The 16722-nt window shown below is 43.3% G+C and overlaps 1 protein-coding gene across 1 annotated transcript in view; it reads right to left on the bottom strand.

Moving 5' to 3' along the window:
• Nucleotides 1–16722, bottom strand: part of LOC138265066 (connector enhancer of kinase suppressor of ras 2-like) — a 518319-nt gene that overhangs the window by 422402 nt on the left and 79195 nt on the right. Inside the window, exon 3 of the mRNA XM_069212618.1 lies at nt 1899–1947. Within this exon, the coding sequence (XP_069068719.1) occupies nt 1899–1947 (49 nt within the window). The remainder of the gene's footprint in view (nt 1–1898; nt 1948–16722) is intronic.

Genomic DNA, 16722 nt, shown 5'->3' with positions numbered 1-16722 from the left:
CAACTAGGAAGGTAATCCACCCACAAGCTATATTCAAAAGGCCAACTGTGATGTCCAAAGAGCAAGTTCACAAAAAGTGAAAACCCAGGAAAAAATACTTATGAGCACCAAATGGAAAGGAGCCCAATACTTCGTGCAACATCACTTTCATCTTTGAACACGTCATGCAACCAGCTCTCCTCCTATAAAAATTCAAGCTTTCTTGAGAGGTTGGAGCAGCAACAATAATGGGAGATGTCACCGGACAAAAAGCACAGTCATCTCTGCATACTGATCTCCACTAAAGCCATCCAGCGGAAGCAGACCACCTGCACGTGCAGCATCACTGTCTTCTTCCAGTGGAGGCAGAGATTCAGGGTACTCTACTTCACAAACTGCAATAAGGAACAGTGGACTTTCCTATAGCTGAGATCAAAGATCCAAACCATTCATCACTCGCCCTCAAAGATGCTGCAATGTCCCAGAGGTGAGCCCTGTAGACTATATCCTTTTCATTGGACTTGCTGATCATATTTTTTACTGGACAAGTCCAATACGTTGTGTGTATCTAAAGTACAAGAATGTTGTGAAGAATAGCCAACCCTGAGAACTGTGTTTATGAAAGAGGGACTATGATTTAACAGTCACTCCTTTGTGAGACACTTGTGGAATGAGAGAGAGTGTGAAATAATTGGTTTTATGATCACAAAAAGATTTGGTGTATTTATTTACGGATTCAGCTGCAAAGCCATGCAATGATCATATTAGATATTAACGCAAATAATTTACCGTTTTACAACTTTTGGAAGAACTATAGCATATTTGTCATAGATACATAAAGCTCGGGATAAAAGTCAATTTGAATATGAGAAATATTATTTTACGGCTCACTAGATGCTTGGCATTAAAGGAGGAACTCAATAGGAAAAGAGGCGGGTCCGCAGCAGTGACTGGGTGTTTAGAATGGCAGCACGACAAAACAATCCCTGCCCCTTTATCTCACTCTCACAGGTTAATGCTATCTCCATTTGTGACGGTTTTCTGTCTTTCTGTTTCTTCTTCCTTCCCCTTTGCGTGTTTTTGCCCCTCTTGTTCTTGGCAAGTGTCTGATGAGGAAAAATAAGTGCTGGTCCCCATAAATCAGTGCCAGTGGGCCCCACTGGCAGCCACCCGCTCAAATTAAGCACTGATATTAAATAATCAGCATAACCCACAGAGATGAGTGCTGCTGAGGAGGGCTAGCAGGACTTAGAGGCCAGAGTGGGTAGAGAGGCTTCTCACCTGACCCCAGCTTGTTCTGCAAAGTGCTGCAAAACTAATCCCGCTAGGTAGACGACTGCCCATTCTGCAGAGGCAAGTCCACTTATGTTTTTCTTCCAATCCACCTTCCTCAGAGATTCTTGCGTTAGTTCCCTGCTTTCATATTTGAGTTAGCATGAGAGACACAGGGTGGAGTGAAGAGCCACCTTGAATTCACAACATAGCTCTGGTGGAGTTAGGCACTTTGACAGTAACAAACAATTTTACACTAGCAATGACGACTTAAGTACGCTGCTCCATAGTGAAAAACATGAGCTTCATATCCAAAGATGAATATATTTCTACACAAATATTAGGAACATATGATGTCTAGTTTTTTTAGAGTTGTATTGCTGTTAACGCTATTAAACGTGTTTCGTGATTTTAATGCTACATGTGGCCTCCTTGCGTATTTTTTGTGTGATATCTAATGTAGGGCATATCATCGAATTCTTTATATATGTTTTTTTGTATATGAATTCATTTTATCGGTTGGATTTCGCAATGACATATTGACAACTACATTAAAATCAATCAGTCATAAAAATAGATTTACTGTGCATCTCTGAATAGGAAATGATTCTTAAAACGATTTAAAGGAACACCTGAAAAACATGTACCTTCCTCATGGATGAGCTTCCTTGGCGGTCAGCGGCAGAACCTGCATACCTAGAAAAACACGCACACATTAGAAGCATGAACCAGACCAATAAGAGAAATTAAATTAAAAAAATGAAAGAATGCAATTACAGAGGAAACGTTATTGATAAATCGTTAAAGGGAATAAGACGGGCTGTGCTTGCGTGATTTCAAATAAGTGCCTAGGGAAACTGAGACTAAAATATTTGGCATTTGCAAATCTACGCCTATTGGCAGCTCACGGTTTGTGATGCTTTTGGGTTTCTTTTCTGTTTTTTGGGTCAGAGGCTAGTAGAGCATGCGTTTGTGCAAACATAAATACCACACACGAGATAGCTTTGTCAAAGGGTATTCCTCATGTTCTATCAATGTGAAAACATTGATTAACTGTGGCTGTTTCTGACCTTAGTACGCAGTAGCATTGCCCATCTCACAGGCCTGGCAGGTAGAGTGTTTGACGAGGAGAACAAATCTTAAAAGTATTTTTTCTGCGGCGTGCTTTGCTGTTTCACACTTGTTAACACGTTTTTGGGAGCCCTCATAATCTCTTTGACATTTGATGCCTCCCTAATGTGCCGTTCGGCGGCAACTCTTCCCTCGTTTTATGCTTAAGTAGCTAAAATACTGCCTGGCGCGGACAGTCAGTGAGGACACGAGAGAGTCGAAGAACCGGCTTCTTCTCACCTCCAGAACCTTCCTGTCTGGGGTTTCATCCGAAGCGAATTACCACAGCCCCAGGAGCCCTCAATAAAGTGTTGAGGCACACTAAAATGAATGTCTCATATTAGTTCTGCGCTGTCTGTAGCAGAGTGTGTTCATGAAATGCCTCAGACCTTTCACAGAGGCAGAGCATATACGAGCACCTACTGTCAGACTCAAAGGAAACACTAATGAGCAGCAGTGTGAATGCAGGTGTGTTGGAAGATGATGGGCGACCAGGCCACCGCTACAGCGTTCAACACGTGATACACAGGCAAGGCACGTTACATACAGAGCAAAAACTTTAACACGGGGTTCTCGGTTATTGACTTGACACTCTCCAGGACCTAGAAGGATAGCAGCTCTTAATTAAAAATGCCAAATATTGATTAATAAATTATTTGATTTCCTCTGAAAACCACACAGCATTTCATCTTCCACAAAGGCAATCCAGCTCCTTCATGTTACGCTGCATACCCTTTTCCTTGATGACGCATTCATTTGCATTTCCCTAGAGTCATTTGGGTGACAGCAACTCATAATAGTAGACGTCTCCTTACCATTAATACAATTTTGATTTTCTCTGCACAGGCTAGGAAGATCTCTATTTACGCCTCGTGCCTTCAAATTAAGAAAAATACATCTATAAACTCAAGAAGCAATGACCCTTCTGAATACATGGAAACTGACCACCTTTTATCCTCCTCTATCACCATTATGGGCCTGCAGCCATCATATCGGTCTCAGAAGAATTTTAAGGCGTTGTAATACGAAAAAAAATCTTCAATGGAAATAATAGGAAAATCGAAACCACATGTGAAATAAATTAAAGGTTGACTGAGAAGCCTATAACATTACATTGACTATCTCAAAGCCAAACAGAATGCTAAGACGTACTTTTCATTCACTGTGGCTCCTTCGTTTAAAGTTTTGCATGGTCCGTCAAGTGGGGACCAAGGAAAAGGGGTCCCAAAAACATGATTTCCCATTGTAATTCCCACAGGAAACTTTGCTCTGCAATACAGAGAAATGCTTGAAAGAAATCACACAAAATTTGGCAGAAAGTTATAACTTTAGTCAGAAATCACGTTTTTTGTGATTTGGTGTAATTCTGTTCAGCTGTTTTCGATTAACTAGCATTTAAAGAAGGGCTCACGGTGGGGTTAACCACCTGAAAAATTCAGAGATACCTGGATGGTTGGTCCCATGGGAGTACCCCAACAGCACCCAAAAATTTAATTAAAAAAACTACTTATAATTTGCTGAGGGAGCTTTTTTCGGTACCACAGTACCAGTACTAGTACCGTGGGACTGAAACAATCTGATTGCCTGGCCTCAGCATCCGAGAAAATTTTGCAGCTGCCCACCATTTCAGGACCTGGAGACTCACTCCCCAAGTCCTGAAACAGATTTGAAAAGGGTCCATAAGTAGGCAGGGTGAGCATACCCTGACCCCCAGGCCCTTAGGGATAGAGATACCCAGAAATTACAATACAAAATAAGCTGATTTTGTCACTTGCAAAGCCCAGCAAAGCCCTGTACCCAACCCTCCACAAGCATCAAACCTTCAATGCACCGATCCATCGACAAGCAGCCAACCCACACTACGCACAGACTTGAACACATCCTAAATACACACATTAAGGGTTGGTTAGTGGGCTTGCCCTATGTCCAGATCCTGCGCCCAACCATCCACATGAGTCCAGGCCATAGGCCCATACCCACATGATCACTTAATACTGTACTTGGTCAGCCTTCAGCACTTTACAGCAAAGTCTGACTAAATGGTCTATTAATGAATGATGTCAGTGAAGAGCTCCTTGGGCCTGACCAACCCCCACTGCTGCCATCTTTTGGGCGAATACAAGTAAAAAGACAATGGCATCCATCAAAAATGCAGCAAAGGATGTTCTTGAAGATTTGTGATGGACAAGAGTCAGAAGGGGAGGCGGCTAGCCTGCTGGCATTGACCAGATCCATAAGTTCACTTTGTGACATTTGTTGTGAAGGAATGTTGAGGCTCGGTTAGCCTACTCTGGGAGGGGATTTTTGAAAATGGGTTGGTGCTGGTGGGTTTCCTTTGTTTTAAATAAGAGTCCAACGTGTCTGTGTTGGTTGTGTGATGTGTCAGTGAATTGTTGAGTAATGTGATGAGTTCCTACTGTGCTTTTAGATTTATGAAATTCGGTGAGAAATCTGTAAAATTCTTTATTTGCACATTTAGGGCCTGATTACAACTTTGGAGGAGGTGTTAATCCGTCCCAAAAGTGACGGTAAAGTGACGGATATACCACCAGCCGTATTACGAGTTCCATAGGATATAATGGACTCGTAATACGGCTGGTGGTATATCCGTCATTTTACCGTCACTTTTGGGATGGATTAACACCTCCTCCAAAGTTGTAATCAGGCCCTTAGGCTGTCATTCCAACTTTGGCGGGCGCCGGTAGCCGCCCGCCAAGCGGGAACCGCCAATCTGCCGCCATGCGGTCAAAAGACCGCTGCCGGCATTTCAACATTCCTGCTGGGCCGGCGGGCGCTAACCATGTTAGCGGCCGCCGGCCCAGCAGGAATGGGGGCCGCAACACAGGAGCCGGCTGCGAATGGAGCCGGCGGTGTTGCGGCGGTGCGACGGGTGCAGCTTCATGGGGCCCTGTTAGAGGGCCCCAGGACACCCCTTACCGCCAGCCTCTTCCTGGCGGTGAAGGGGGATTCGCCCAGCCGGGGGAAAAACGGCGGGAAACCGCCGGCCCCGGTTTTCTGACCGCGGCTTTACCGCCGCAGTCAGAATGGGCTTGGAAGCACGGCCAGCCTGTTGGCGGTGCTTCCGTCATTCGTGGCCCTGGCGGTCTTGGACCGCCAGGGTCAGAATGACCCCCTTAGTATTTTGAATTCTGTCTGAACAGTACCATTTTTAAAGCTTTTTTTGATTGCTGACTTGTATATTTGGTTACGTTTCTATAGGTGAAGTTTGTCTTGATTGCTTTTTGCTTCCAGCCAGGTGCGTTGCAGCTTTCAGATTTGTTGTTTTATCTCTTTTAGTTCTGTATTTCTCGAAGGTGCTTGTTTTCTTTTGTCCTGTTTTGTTGTTCATAGTGGTAATAGGATATTAAAAGCTTTCTATAGCCACTCATAAAGCCTTTGAATGGGATTTATTCAGTCTAGATATGTGCTGGATGTTACCTGTGTTTCTAAGTATTCAAAATTTAGTTTGTCCCATGGTCAATAGGTGGATGCATGTAAAGTGGTCTTAGGTGTGTTGATTTGTGGTGTTTTATGTTGGAAAGGTAGCAAATGGTGGTATGACCATGTGACTGGATTAATCCTTTGAAAGGTATCTAGTTCTGCATTAGCAACAATGATATCTAGGATGTGTCCAGCGATGTGTATGGGTTTGTGTACAACCTGAAGTAGGTTTGTTGTGGTTTATTGTGAATAGCTCAGTGATGGTTTTTAGATAGGGCATATTGGGGTTGTCAAACCAAATGTTTAGAATGCACAGGTTAGACTATAGTTGTTGGATTTTTTTGCTTATGCAGGGTCATCCCCAATCTTTTTGCCTCCTGCCTCCTAATTTTTTCTGACCTGTTGCTGTTGGCTTTTGAACTCTGAGCACTTTACCACTGCTAACCAGTGCTAAAGTGCATATGCTTTCTGTGTAAGTAGTATGTGATTGGTGTATCCATGATTGGCATATTTTACTTGTAAGTCCCTAGTAAAGTGCACTAGAGGTGCCAGGGCCTGTAAATCAAATGCTACTAGTGGGCCTGCAGCACTGGTTGTGCCACCCACATAAGTAGCTCTGTAATCATGTCTCAGACCTGCCATTGCAGTTCCTGTAGTTCAGTTTTAACTGTAAATTCGACTTGGCAAGTGTACCAACTTGCCAGTCCTTAACCTTCCCTTTTCTTACATGTAAGGCACACCTAACGTAGGTCCTAGGTAGCCCCAAGGGCAGGGTGCAGTGTACGGTTAAGGTAGGACACATAGTACTCTGTTTTATATGTCCTGACAGTGAAATATTGCTAAATTCGTTTTTCACTGTTTCAAGGCCTTTCCCTCTCATAGGTTAACATGGGGACTACCTTTAAATCTGATTAAAGTGTAGATTCCCTTTGGGAGCGGATGGACATGTGGAGTTTGGGGTCTCTGAGCTCACAATTTAAAAATGCATATTTTAGTAAAGTAGATTTCAAGATTTAATTTGAAAATGCCACTTTTAGAAAGTGAGCATTTTCTTGCTTATACCATTTCTGTGATTCTGCCTGTTTGTGGATTCCCTGTCTGGGTCAGTTTGACAGTTGGGCTGGTTGCACCTCACACTAGAGAGTGACACAAAAGGAGCTGGGGTGTAGTCTGCATTTCCTGATGAGCCATCTGTGCTAGGAGGGAGGGGAGGAGTGGTCATTTACACCTGAAAGGGCTGTGCCTGTCCTCACACAATGCAGTCTCCGACCCCCTGGTGAGTGTCTGGGGCCTGGCCTGGGCAAGGCAGGATTTCACATTCAAAAGAGACTTTACCTTGAAGTAGGCCTACTTCAAAGTAGAAATTGGGTATAAGAAGGGCACCCAAAACCACAGACTTCAGAACACTTCTGGAAACAAGTGGAACCTCTGCCTGGAGAAGAGCTGAAGAGCTGAGGAGAAGTGCTGCCCTGCCTGTGACTGCGCTTTGTGGAGCTATCCTGTAGTTGTTGCTTCTGCCAGAGTAAGAGGGCAAAGACTGGGCTTTGTGTGCCTTCCATCTTGTGAAGAAATCTCCAAGGGCTTGATTTAGACCTTGCCTCCTGTTGTTTGAAGTCTCAGGGACAGCAAAGACTTTTCTCTGCCAGCACCTGGAGTCTATGGAGAGACTCATGCTCTGACAAGTGGTGCCCTATCCAGTCCCTGGGCCCTTGAAAGGAAAGCTGGTGGAAATCCATGGAAATCCACTTCGGACGTCTTCGGACTGACGCCGCTGCTCAAATCCGGTGATGCCGCCTGCAACCGACTCCGTGATCTTCGCTGGAACGCGATGACCTTTGTGGGCCCGACACCGCTGCAGCTCTGCTGAAGTCCGCGACTCCGTGGAAGTTGCCGCACCACGTCGTGACCGACACCGCTCGAAGTGCGCGGATTCAACATTTCTCACAGACTCCGCGATCCCCGACTTCGCGCATCGACTTGTTTTCACTCTTCACCAAAAGTACTGTACTTGGGGGACTACGCGACTCCGGGTCCGGCGCCACTGGTGTCGGCTTGTTGGGAGTGACTCTGTCACGATGCTGTGTTAACACCTCAATGAAGCATTTTGTGTTTCTAAGCGCTATTTTTAAGTGTAATCATTAAAAAATTCATAACTTGACTTGTGTATGTCAGGTTTTTATCGTTTTGGTCTTGTTTTGTTTAGATAAATATTTCCTATTTTTCTAAACCTATGTTGTGTCATTTTGTAGTGTTTTCATTAAGTTACTGTGTGTGTTGGTAGAAATACTTTACACCTAGCACTTTGAAGTTAAGCCTACTGCTCTGCCAAGCTACCAAGGGGGTAAGGAGGAGTTAGCTGAGGGTGATTCTCTTTTACCGTGACTAGAGTGAGGTTCCTTGCTTGAACAGGGGGTAACCTGAGTGTCAACCAAAGATCCCATTTCTAACAATAGTGTTCTAAGGTTTGAAACTGTGTCTAGAAATGTGTCTGGGAATGTTTCATTGCTAGGTGGTTGTCTGTAAAGGAGAAGGAAGTTACAGGAGGAAGTTGGTGTCGGGTTGCATCTGGTGATGAGGGCCTGACAACCTTGTATGGAAATGTCATTAGCTTTGATAAGATTTGTTGTTTGCTAGAATATAACAGCTAGCCCACCTCCTTTTCTGCCTATACGATTTAGTGTGATAATTTAATAGCCTGGAGAAATGGCTTCATCGCAATATTGCAGTCATGTCATCTCCAAACTATTGTTCAGTTATGGAGATGTCAGATTGTGTGTCAGTGAGTAGGTTGTAGATGTGGTGGTGTTTTTAGAGAGTCATGAGCATTTATTAGTAGACCATTTAGAGATTGCGTTTTGGTGGTGGCATGACTTTGTTTTGTAAAAGAGAGAGCAGTATTTTTTGAACTTGTAGGAGGTGTGTTATTAGTACTGGTATTAGCTGTATGAGGACATCAACAGGTTTGTTTTTCTATATCATATTCCTCGTACAGCAGGCTTAGAAGGTGCTTTGAAAGGTCTGCGTGTATAGGTGGTGGAGATGGTGGTTGAGAGTGAGTTGGTGAGCTGTGTCATTTTTGTAGACTAGTCTTGTTATTTAATAGACACGGGGATGTAAAGTTGTGAAGAATGGCATGCTATTTATTTTATATGTATCTGTTTAGGATGAAAGGTGCATGGGTTAGGGTTGGTGGTGGGTCATGTTTAAAGGCTCTAAAGTGTGCAATGGATGAGATCCAGGTGAATTGTTGTGTTGGTATATTTGTGTTAGGTGTTGGTGAAGAAAATACATTTGGGAGTAAAGATGGTTTAGGATGTGTATTATTATATGTAGTTAGGTGGGAGAGAGAAATTGTGTGTATGTGTGAGATTTTGATTTGTTGGTGTGTTTGTTATGTTTTGTTTTTGTGGGGTAGTGAGAATAGATATTGGTGTCGTAGTTTTTTGGGAAGTGTTTCTATGTAAAGTACAGTTGGTGAGTGGAAGTTGAATGGTAAATTGGGTGGTGATGTCTTTTGGAGAAGAGTGTATGTGGTGTGTGAGAGGGGATGGTTACGCGTTATCAGTGTTTGGGTTTGATTAGATAGCTGGAAGAGGTAGTGTGTGCGGTGGGTTGCAATGTAAGGATTGTTTGGTTGTGTGTATTTGGTGAAATGAGGAGGAGGGTGTTGGTGGATGGTATGATGGAAGATTGAGTATAGGTTTGATGGTGACAGAAAGGGGTCTCTTAGGAGTAAGTAGAGGGTAGATGTTTTGAATGAACAGTGAGTGTCTGTCTAGATGCATTAAAGTTTAGTTGAGGCACTGAAATGTGGCTAGGGTTTATTTTTAGTAAATGAGTAACTTGTGTTTGTTGAGAGTCTGTTATTATGTTTGAGGGGCTTGATGTGGTAAGGTGGTGGCTCGTGAATGGTGAAAAAGGCAGCATTTCTGGCCCTAGGTCCGAACAGGCTAAAACAGGCAACTGCCCTTGTCCTTTCTTTCTTAGTTGAGACGCCGAGATGCCCAGACTGAAAGGACCTGATCCCTAGGATCAAATAGCCATACTGGTCAATGGGAATCCTACCCCTAACAAATCTGAATCCTAGCTCTAAGCCGTATGACCAATAGGAAACTTTGCCCTTTCAACCAATCACAGCCATAGCAACCAATCAAGTGCTAAATCCTAAGCCCTTACTCCATTAGAAACCCTAGCCCTAGGAACCATTCAGACCCTAGACCTTTCAACATATCAGAACTCCAACCCTAAGCCCTAAGTCCAGTAAGAACCCTAGCCATAGGAACCAATTGGATGCAACTGATGCAACAACCAGTAAGAAAGATATATAAAGGGCATGTGACCTTAAGCACAGGCTGGTGGGCATGGGGCAGGGAGCAGAGAGCTGCTCTTCAAGTCAGAATCTCCTTGGATACAGACAGGCTCAATCCACACTTTGCAGGTCATGTTCAACCTTGCATGTAAGGCCCAAATCTAAAGACACTACAAAAACTGCTTTTCACACACTTTTCCTAGTAAAAAATGAGTGCTACATACAATTTCAAATACAATTTGAAACGATTAGGCAGGTTAAGCAGTCTCTTACACATACTCTGCTGGTCTCTGAGATTCTGTTTGCCTTTTTACCTTTAAAAAAATACAACACAAGCCTTGGCACAGTACAGGGGAAATGTAGGAGGGCGATTTAATAGTTACAGGTAGAAAAAAACAGCAGTTTTAAAAGTACACATTGCACAGAAAACAACAGTTCAATTTAAACAGTCACGGGTGGAGAAAAAAGCAGATTGAATGTTTCAAGAATACACAGCACACGCCTGTGTTCTTATTATCTTTGTTTGTCTTCTCACTGGGCTGTTTAGGGCACAGAGAAGCTGTGGATACAAAATGGAGGTGGCTGTCTTGGGGTTCCCTTCACAATCTTCAAATTTATTTGTTCTTCACTATATGTGTGCTTTTTGACAAAACGCACAATAGAAATATGGGACCTTATTGCATTTAATGAATTAGATGTGTTTTTGTCACAGAAGCCTGGAATTTGACCAAGCCATCTCCTGTTTTGGAATCCGACTACCCTCCAAGCTACAAAATTATTCACTTACCACATCCTGTGAGACACTTACCACATCCTGTGAGAAGAGGTGGCAGCCTTGCAATTATACATTTGGAAGACATGAAAGTCAATATTCTTTATCTAACCTATTTTTCTAAAGCAGAGCCACAAAATTTTAGTATTAAGCTTTCAGAAAAAAAAACTACATTGTTGGTATTTTGTGTTACCATGCTGCAGGACGTTGACCCGATTTTGCAAATTCTTTAGCTAATTTTATATTCCCTTATTAATCCATCATCCTTTTTCTGGGTTTTAGGCAACCTAACAATGCAGGAGTAACAGCCTTAATTAATTCCTTAACTGCTTTTAAACCCACTCAAATAATAAGGGACAATACAGCTCAGAATGGTCATTCTCCTGTCTTAATTTGTGCTTCATAGAATCTGATAGAATCTGGTTGATTATGGTCAGATTCATCCAGGGTTGTTGTAGAAGGTACCTTAGGCATGTTAGATAAAACAGCCACACCTTCTTCTCAACCAGGGGCCAAATTCTCAATGAATGAGCTTGTTCAATGGAGTAAAAGAGTTTTTATATAAAAGAAGGTTCAATTGATGTAGATTATTAGAACTTTTCTGACTGGCTAACTATAGACCTGGACTCTCTCATTTCACTGTCATACATTGATCCATCAGCCACTTGGTTTGGAGGCTTATGGAATGAAGTCAAAAGTAGCTGAGAGAATGGCGGGCTACTAATGTCCAAGAAGACATCAGATAGTCAAAGGTGGCTTTAAATGAGCCAAAGAAACGTGTTTACTAAAATCAAAGCTAAGCAGGTAAACTGCTCTCTGCTTGCGATGCAATAAGGTAGAAGTTCCCTATTGTTCAATGAAGTCTGCTCCAGCTTGTTCTAGTCAGGAAGAGGTGCACACACAACAGTTATGTGACAGTCTATGTATTTCACTGAAAAAATCCCAAAAGATAAGTGACAATTTGAACTTCCTATGAGTCTTTCAGGCACTTTAAAGCTGTTGTCGCCAATTCACAAACTTACATCTCTTCTTCAGAATTTTGATCCGTTTACAATAGAAATGCATACGGACATGTTGAAGTCAATCTCATCAGGTTCACCCCTTGATCCGTTACTGGCTGTGGTTTGGCAAATTGCTGCCTTGCCTTTTGCATCCCTGCCTAGAAATCTGCAATAAATCAACTGAATAGGAGCAGACCCCAAAACCTGGAAAAAGGTGAAAGTCATATGGTAACCTTGGTGCTACGCGATCCTTCCACATCATTTGATATGAGCTTGTTCTGAAGATTGTCTGAAGGTGGTATTCAGTGGTAAGCTTTGGTTAGAGTCTTACCTTCATGCTTAAAGTCAAGCAGTACATCTCCCCCCCTTTCAAATCTCAATATAGGGCTTTACACCAGGGATCAGGGAGTGCCTCAGAGCTCCTCCTTGAGTCAGACACTTTGTAATGTGTATGTGAATCATGTGACACAGACATTTATTCATCTGAATTCATTTGAATTTCATGAATTATGCTGATGATACACAAATTTTGATTTCCTTCAAGAACACTGACCATGATTCATTTAGGATATTCCAGGAAATGCATGCAGGTCATAGCTGGGTGGTGTTCTGATAACTCTATGAAGTTCATTTCTGACAAAACCTAGGTCCTGCTGGTTTCTAGCCCTCTTCTTCCAGCCTGCCCCACAGAATTTAGTTTTTGGCCTCACCCCCCCCTGGTGCAGCACAAGCACATAATGTGGCAGTGAAGAACTTGGGCTTTCATTTTAATGCCACGCTGTCTTTCAATCAATCAATTCAATTAGTATTTGTAGAGCACAGCACTATCACCCCTGGGGGTATCTGGGCACTAGGGTGCAGTGTCTCTGTCAAAGAGCCAGGTCTTATGTCGCTTTCTGAAGTTTGCCACTGATGGTGCTGTTCGGAGGAGGAGGGGCAGGTTGTTTTATGCCTTGGTGGCGATCTAGAAGAAGAAGCGGCCACCACTGCGGTTTGCAACAGATCCTGTGTGTGTGTAAGGACCAGCGAGGAGCAGCACAGGTGTCTGGTGGGCTGGGGGAAGCTGAATCGGTGGTTGATGTAGGCCAGTCCTTGATAGTGCAGGGCTTTGTAGCATGCGTGAGCAGCTTGAACTGGCATCATTCCTGATTAGGGAGCAGTGGAGGTTCCTGAGGTGGTGTGTGATGTGTGTAAGTTTGAGGAGGTCAAGAACAAGCCTGGCTGCCGTTTTCTGTATAGGCTGAAGTCTTTTGAGGAGCTCGGAAGAGATGTTGACATAGAATGAGTTGCTGTAGCTAAGGCGACTGGTGACAAGGGCCTATGTGACGGCTTTCCTGGTGCTGACTGGGGCCCATCTGAAGATTCTATGGAGCATGCAGAGGGTGTAGAAGCAGGAGGAGGCAACTGTGTTGATTTGGTGCTTCATGGTCAGCTCACTGTCGAGGATGATGCCAAGGTTCAATGCGTGGTCCATAGGTGGTGGGAATGGGTCCTAGTTCAGCTGCCCACCAGCTATGGTTACAGATGGATGTGTTTCTCTGAAGATTAACACTTCTGTTTTGTCAGAGTTGAGTTTGAGACATTTTGTTTTCATCCAGTTGGCTAGGTTTGTCATGGTACTGCGGAAGTTGGTTCTGGTGGTGGAGGGGTCTTCTGTCAGTGAGGAACTGAGCTTAGTATTGTTTGTGTTTAGGAGATGATGTTGAGTCTATGAGATCAGACAATGTTGGCCAGAGGGGTCATGGAGGTGTTAAAGTGGGGCTGAGGGATGATCCTTGGGATATGCTGCATATGATGTTCTCAGGTGCAGATGTGAAGAGGGGCAGACGGAAGCTCTGAGTGCATCTTGTCAGGAAGGAGGCAATCCAATGGTGGGTGCCCTTTTGTATTTCAATGCTGTGGAGTCTGTTAATGAGGGTGTGGTGGGAGACTGTACTGAATACAGATGATAGGTTGAGGAGGATGAGAACAGTGGTTTCTCACAATTGAGGAGTTTCCTAATGTCATCCATGGCAGCAACAAGCATAGTCTCGGTTGGTGCAGAATCCTGATTGGGAAATGTCCAGTAGGTTGTTTTCTTCAAGGTAGTTGGGTAGTTGATATGTTCATTGATGGCCTTCTCAAGTACTTTGGCAGGGTAGGGTAGCAGAGAGATAGGTAAGTACATTTTTAGTTTGCTGGGGTTGGTGGAGGGTTTATTTAGGAGGGGTCTGATCTCCACATGTTTCCACTTGTCTGGAAAGACTGCTGAGGTGATGGAGGTGTTGAGGATGCTGGTGAGTTCTTTGCTGATATGTTTGATTCTGTGTTTGAGCAGGTGGTGGGGGCAGTCGATGGATGACATGATGGCTGAGGTGGATTGTGTGGTGAGCAGTGTCCATGTGGTGATTGTTCTGTTGGTGTGCACTGGGGTGTTGGAAGAGTAGAGGTTGGAGATCGTGGGTTGGGGGTCAAACCTGCTATAAATGGTGGTGACCTTGCTGTGAAAGTAGTCTGAGAGAGTATGGCAGAGTTCGTGAGGAGGGTGGGTAGAGTTCTCTGTGGCTGTCAGGCTGGAGTATTTTTTGACCATTCTGAATAGTTATTTTGTGCAGTTGGGAGATGAATCAATGTGGGCCATGATGGCTGCTCTTTTGGCTTCCTAGATTTGTTGGTGGTAGTTGCAGAAGGCTGCTTTGTGGGCTTCTCTATTGGTTCCTGGTGGATCGCCATTGTTTCTCAAGCCTGTAGCAGCTGCGCTTGGTGGCTCTGAGTTCTGGGGTGTACCAGCTGGCCTCTCTGAGCATAAATCATCTTTTGGCTAATTGTTTTTATTTTATGAGATTACCACTAAAACATTGTCATTTCTCCCAGCACACTCATGCCCATTATTGATTCAGGTGACAACTACGAGTTGCAAAGACTATTCTAATTCCTTATTTCTTGAGGCCTCCGCAGGTTTATTCCACATCTGCAGTGAATGCAAAACACTGCTGAGAGATTAGTTTTACAGTGGTTTTGGCTATCATGGGCTTCAGTGGCAATGGGTACTTTGCAGTTGTTACCTATCTCTAAGTGAGTATCGTTCACATTATTGTATATTGTCCACTGAACCTTCCATGGTGGTGGACCTGTTTTCCTTCAGAAGTTGTGTAATTACTCTCCCCTGCATGCTGATATCACTTAGTGCTCAGTTACTGAAGATTCCTAGCTTCCATTGTGTTCTGAAAGGGGGATGCGTGGGTCGTGTCTTTTCTTTGAAAGCATCTGAGAGCTATAATTCCTTGCCTCTCCCCATATGTGAGCAGGAACAGCTGTTACCCCTTCACAAATGTTTAAAACATGGGCATCCACTAATTAGTTATTACTTTGCTTCCTCTGCACTATAGTTTGCCTCCTCTGTACTACAGCATTAGAACACCTTTTTACATAGTCAATAAACTGTAGGAATTTTATTTACATGACTTTACATTTTCCAGTTCAACATCTAAGTTAGGGTGATCTATTTGTTACAAAATTCCTATTGTGTCATCATCTAAACTTGTCTGTCAAAAGACTGACCTAAAGTGGTAAAAATATACCTAGGAGAAAGAGTAATAAGCAGATGCTATAATTTGCTCCAACAGGAATGACATTCAGATATTCATTTTTGTGTACTTTCTCACAGTCATTGTGTAGGAACTTGGGTTAGTAGTTGTGCAAGATGTGAGGCCTGTGCAAGTAATAGGGCCACAATCCCCCTTACTGGGAACAAAGGAGCCCATTGTAGTGCTTGACTCTTTCATGGTAGCAAAGCAGAGCAGTCTAAGCCTTACTCAAGGGAGGTGGTATGGGCCAGTAATCACCATTTCCTTGCACTCAATAACAACACCCAATACATGATTAGCTAGCCTATGCTTTTTCTTTGAAAGAGAAAAAGTACATTTAATACACATACCACACTAAACACTACACATTAATTAAAAAACATTTATTTCCAGCAGATTAAAAGTACCTTAGATAACATTCTGTGATCACATTTGACAATTAAATTGTCAAGATCCCAAAATGACAGTATTCCTTCCCCCCATACCAGATAGACATCACAATATAGGGGATATCACTTGAAATAAAACAAGAACTTTGTCTTTATCAGGGTCACCTATTCACTTTGATAAGGGTATTTACATTAAAAAACTAATAATTCACTTGTTAAAACCAACATCATTTCTGTAATCAATAATAACTGTTAGAAAATGCAAACTGTACAGTCATTAAAGCATTTCAACATTCACTGTCAGCATAAATGTTTAATAAAGCATTGCAAACACATATGTGTGTCTGTTTCTTCTTTATACATCTTCGAACCATAGAACCAGCCCTTGGAGGGTGCCCCTAGAGGGTGCTGCACTCCAAGCTGTGGAGTAAAACCTTATAACCTTGGAAGAGTTTGAAAATGAAGCAGTATCGCCAGGACAGGATTACGTAAACCTGGGAGATACAGGTGGCTTTATTAATGCTGTGGAGGGGGTGCTGCTGCACCTTTTGTAGCCCCCAGAGTATTCAAAAATCATGTTAGTGGTGTCCTTCCATCCTGGGGTTACCATGAGCACAATTCTTTCAAAAAAGTAAGCCCTGCAAGGAATTTTGGGGTGCTCTCTCCAGGGAAAAATGAATATAGTATGACTGGTTCCAGCTGCAGAGTTGTCGAGCCCACAAGGTCTTACACCACAAATTTTCTTTCTTTTTTGGAAGTGGCCAGCCCCACTCGAGATATCCCCATTGCAGCTCTTTTTCAGTGGGGAATGTGGGGGGGTCCTGTCAGCTCCCTCGGTGCCCTCCTCCTCAAGGCTGTGGGGGCTGCCTTCTCATCTTCACTC

This window comes from Pleurodeles waltl, chromosome 2_1 (assembly GCF_031143425.1).
Source record: "Pleurodeles waltl isolate 20211129_DDA chromosome 2_1, aPleWal1.hap1.20221129, whole genome shotgun sequence".
Classification (NCBI taxonomy): domain Eukaryota; kingdom Metazoa; phylum Chordata; class Amphibia; order Caudata; family Salamandridae; genus Pleurodeles; species Pleurodeles waltl.
This window is presented reverse-complemented; position numbering and strand designations above follow the sequence as displayed.